The sequence below is a fragment of the Trypanosoma rangeli genome, assembly GCF_003719475.1.
Source record: "Trypanosoma rangeli strain AM80 chromosome Unknown Tra_15.4_contig_00548, whole genome shotgun sequence".
NCBI classification, from domain to species: domain Eukaryota; phylum Euglenozoa; class Kinetoplastea; order Trypanosomatida; family Trypanosomatidae; genus Trypanosoma; species Trypanosoma rangeli.
In genome coordinates, this window is record NW_021706295.1 from 4,591 (window position 1) to 9,108 (window position 4,518).

General features: G+C 52.4%; 1 protein-coding gene across 1 annotated transcript, besides 8 other annotated features; it reads right to left on the bottom strand.

Annotated features, from left to right (window-relative positions):
- Window positions 1-9: 9 nt before the first annotated feature.
- Window positions 10-53: a sequence feature (A-rich).
- Window positions 54-60: 7 nt separating this feature from the next.
- Window positions 61-95: a microsatellite.
- A 36-nt stretch (window positions 96-131) lies between these two features.
- Window positions 132-156: a microsatellite.
- Window positions 157-245: 89 nt separating this feature from the next.
- Window positions 246-262: a microsatellite.
- Window positions 263-355: 93 nt separating this feature from the next.
- Window positions 356-391: a microsatellite.
- Window positions 392-555: 164 nt separating this feature from the next.
- Window positions 556-618: a microsatellite.
- A 261-nt stretch (window positions 619-879) lies between these two features.
- Window positions 880-916: a microsatellite.
- A 174-nt stretch (window positions 917-1,090) lies between these two features.
- Window positions 1,091-1,268: a sequence feature (A-rich).
- Window positions 1,269-1,374: 106 nt separating this feature from the next.
- On the bottom strand, window positions 1,375-3,837 carry TraAM80_09279 (uncharacterized protein; the record flags this gene model as incomplete). The annotated part of the gene is made up of 1 exon (XM_029385972.1): window positions 1,375-3,837. The coding sequence occupies one exon, from the start codon at window positions 3,835-3,837 to the stop codon at window positions 1,375-1,377; it is 2,463 nt and encodes an 820-aa protein (XP_029234180.1).
- Between the last annotated feature and the right edge of the window lie 681 nt (window positions 3,838-4,518).

Genomic DNA, 4,518 nt, shown 5'->3' on the forward strand with positions numbered 1-4,518 from the left:
GTGTGAGAGAAAAACAAAAACAAAACAAAAACAAAACAAAAAAGGAAAAAGAAGGTACATTTATTATTATTATTAATAATAATAATAATTTGATTTGCCTGTAGAAGTGGTCCAATCGTTTCTGTTCAACTTATATATTTATATAAATATATATATTGCCTTCTCTTCTTTCCCCGCCCCTCTTTCACTCTCTTCTGGCGTTGCGAATGCCCTTCCGTCTGTTACACACGCACGCGCACATGCACAGAGAGAGAGAGAGAGACATGTACATATATGTTATGTACATACAGGCAGGTAGGCAGGTAGATTGCGTCAATGCATAAATGTACCCTGGACGACCCTCGCCCCACTCTCCCACACACACACGCACACACACACACACACACACACAAAGAAAGAAAACAAGAAAAGAAAAAACAAAGGAGAAATAAAGACAGCCACACACGCAACACGTAGGTAAGGAAAAAGCCACGCACGCACAGATATTTGCAGGGGTGAATGGGATGACGACGATGATGATTAATTATACTACGAGGAATAAATCTAAGGCGGTACCACACACACACACACACACACACACACACACACACACACGCACGCACGCACGCACGCACACACCGCGGTTAACGAGGGGTGAGAGAGCAATTGCAATAAAAATAAACAAATCAAGCAACAACAGTAAATAAGTACGGGACTTCAAAGTCACAATGTCGGATGCCTCACCGGCGTCGTGCACACCCACAGCAGCGACGCCGGTGACACAAAAGCGCGAATAGTACACACTTACGCAGAGAGATTTCGCCCTACTCTCTTGGTACTTGAAATCCCCCCCCTTCCCCTTCTCCTCGCAGACATGCACACCATCCTCCCTCCTCCCTTCATACATACATACATACATATGTACAGAAAATACATAAGCATAAAATTACTTCCAGCAGCACCTCAATCACTCCCTCTCCAACGCACCTGCCCACCTCCCACCCGCTTCTGCATGCAAACAAGGGCAAGGCAAGACAAGCACAACCGTATCATGTACAATAACAATGGATAAGTAGGACGGGAGGAAAACGGTACACTGATAAGACGACGGAACACCAAAAAACAAAACAAAACACAAAACACAAACACAAAAACAAAACAAAACACACACAAACACAAAAAAAAGAAAAGGACAAACAAACAAACAAAATTGAGTATAAACTATACAGAGAGCAAAATGCAAAAAAAAAATAAAATATAAATACAACTCACGGAAAAAAAAAAAAAACGTAGGTAACATCCTCTCTTTCAGACGTGTTGCAAGTGAATGCAGCTGCACGTGTGTGGGCGGAGGTCAGGTGGGCATATCTCCACAAGAAACGCACAGAATTAACCTCAACGCGGTGGACCCCCAAAGGTAGGCAGCTGGAAGGTGCAGTTGCTTTTGGAAACCGGGTACACCGTGTGCTTTCGTGTAGGAGTTTCAATGGGCAGCGGGGCACTGCAATTTTGCGTATGTTGACCACCGCGGGAAATAAGTTCCACGGGCCCACTCAAAGACGCCAGTACATCGGTGTTTGCCTGCGACTTGAACGAGCACGAGAACTCGTGTCGTTTCCATTCGTGGTGTCGGGAACTTCCCCCAGGAAGAGGCGAGACACATGGACTAAAGTCCCCGCAGCCGTGACCCCCCCTCAGCTCGAAAAGGCGTGAGCTGGGGCATCGAACACCCAGCGGTGAGGGCGCCCAATCGCCAGAGGAGGAATTCAGACCACCACCAACGCCACTATTCTCATTACGCTGCACAACACCACAACAGGGACTGGGCCATAATGATCGAAAAATACACCCACACCCACTTAGCGGACTTCCGCCTTCATTATGACCGCAAATAGCTAAACAGTCATCGTCATGGCGGGCAACATCGAGCCTCTGTGGTGATTGTAAAATCTCTGAGCGAATGGTAAAGCTCAGTGGACCGCACGCAACAGGAGGGGGCTGTGACATGGGTGAAGCACGCTTTACCGAATCCACCAACCGCTCAGGCCGCAGACGCAGCTCCGGCGGAACGTGTAGAACTGGAAACAAGGCATCTATAGAGGCCTCCTGCGTCTGACTGGCGGATGCGGTGAGTGAGGCCGGCACGGGTGACATCACCGTCATCGCGACACTTTGTTGATTTAATGGACAATCAACAATGTTGGTGGTGCTTGGGGGGGCTCGCATGTAAATGCCGCTGAGGCTCACACTGTTTCCAGTGGGGCCCGGGCCACGCCTCTCCTCAGTCCCGCTATAAGACACGGATTCAGCTTGAAACGCACGCTTGCATTGTATTCCTGCCGCTCCCGCAGGTGACTCTACCAGGGAGTGCTTTGTAAATCTCATCGCCCCCATTGAGGAGAGCGAAAAACAAAAAAGCTTATTCCGGGACGACTCCACGCTGGGCTCTAGGCAACACTGAGAACTGCCAGCATTATACTCGGTGGCAGGGGCAAGTGACGTCTTTTCTACAGAGCTGACTCCAAAGTCTAAAACTCTTTCCTGCAGCAAAGGCCTCGCCCTTCGCGAAGTGGCGTCAACCGCCTCCTCATGACTGCTGGCTCTTTTGCGACAGTGGATACAATTCCCGCGTTGATGTCGGCCGAAGAAGCTAGAATCATTGAGGGCTCCAAGCAGCAAAGAAGACGGCATACAGGAGACGCTTCGTTCTGTTGCCTCTAGCTCTTCTAGCGCCAGTTCCTCAACCGTCTCACTCTCGTTGCCAGTCATTTCTGCAATTTGAGGACACAGACAGTGTGCTACCATCTGTCCGCAAATGTTTTCGTCTAAAGGGGATACGGCGCCTGAAAACGGTGATGCTTGTGGTGATGGTAAGAGCGGGGTGTAGTTGGCATATTCCTGTTTCATGGGTCCACCTGCAGCAACTTCATCCTCCCCACATGATTTGGGGATTACCAGGCATGATACAGCGGCAGAATTCACGCTGGTTGTGGTCGATGATTCCGGATGCAACGGCAACCCACCTTCTGTGGCGTCACGTTGGGTATTACAGGATGTGGTCTCGTCATCTGAGCCAACATGCCACGCTGTGTGTCGCACTGGGGTGCGGGCGGTATCGTCTTTGCAGTAGGCCTCCGTTCCCGCGTGTTGCATAGAAAAGAGTTCAGCTTGGCAGATGCCCGAAGACCGCATTGGGGACCTTGAGTGGCGCTCCATCGCCCGAATGCATTGCAGGAACCCCAGGTGAGGAGACGGCGTTGCGTCACCGGCATCCACCGGTGTGCAGGGTGTCAAGAGCACTCCAGCAGGGTCGAAGACATCCCCTGCGCACCACACACTGGTACACTCCGTCTCCTCCTGCTTCTGCTGAGACTCCTGTTGGTGTGGGCCAACCGCCGAAATCTTGGCGGGGTCCTCTGCCTTCGGTGCCGCCGCCTCTGTTTTATGCCCACACCTCACTGGCGGTGCTTCACGCGGGCACTGCGCACATCCCTCCCCGCTTTTGCTGTCGCGGGAGCAGCAGCAGCAACCACCCCCTGTAGCCGCACCCGCTTGGCCTGACGCATCCTCCTGTGAGAGCTGCGAATACATCCCAACACTTTGGGACGACTTCTGCCAAGGTAACGACGCCGAAGAGGCAACGCCATGCGTGGAAGTCGCCACAGCCGAAGAGATGTCTTTAACCAGAGCAACAGGGGCGTTGCTAAGAAGACTCGCGGTCTTTGTGACCGTTGATGCTGCGGTCACCAGGGGCCCTGTCTGTGCTATGCTGAGCTTCATTGCAGGGGCGAAGCTCTGCTCACTCCTGTTTTGTTGCTTCACCTCCTTCACCTGCCCCTCCCTACAGGGTGGGTTCATTGTGTGGTTTCTCTCACACCTGTGAGTGAGTGCGTGTGAATCCCTCCACCTGCACTCCTGCCACTCTTTTGCTTCCCTTATACACACCCACCCTCCAGGTGGGCCTCGTCTACCGCGCTGTACTCCTCACCCCCCTTCGCTCAGGCGTTCCTACAGAGGGAGGGGGAGGGGGAGGGGGGAGGAGCCGTACAGTTTTTGTTCTTCTAATTGTTGGTGGCGGTGGCAGCAGCAACAACAAGGCGTGAAGAGGAGGGGTGAAAGCAAGTGACAGGATGACAACAAAAGATTAGTTACACGCGTGAAGCTCCCTCCAAATTTCTCCCTTCCTACACCTCCCCCCCCCCCACAGAGAGAGAGAGTTATAAACAAATAAATACGCAATTGCCATTCTGGACGTAGTGCTCCAGTCATCGTGACACACACACCGGGTAAAAAAAACCCCACAGCAAACGCTGGCCCAGGACGGTCAGGACCCGCGACGACATGCCCAGCAAGGCAAGGTGCCTGTGCATGCAGGCGACGGTGCCACGCAGGGCGGCGCGGGCGGCCAACGCGTCCTTCTTGGAGGAGTAAAAATTGCGTGCGTGGGTGCACAACACATGCAGGGATGCCGCAAGACGCGGACGTCGCACATCCTCAAAGGAGTTCCCATCCTCACTGCCCTCGCTGTGTGCCCATGTA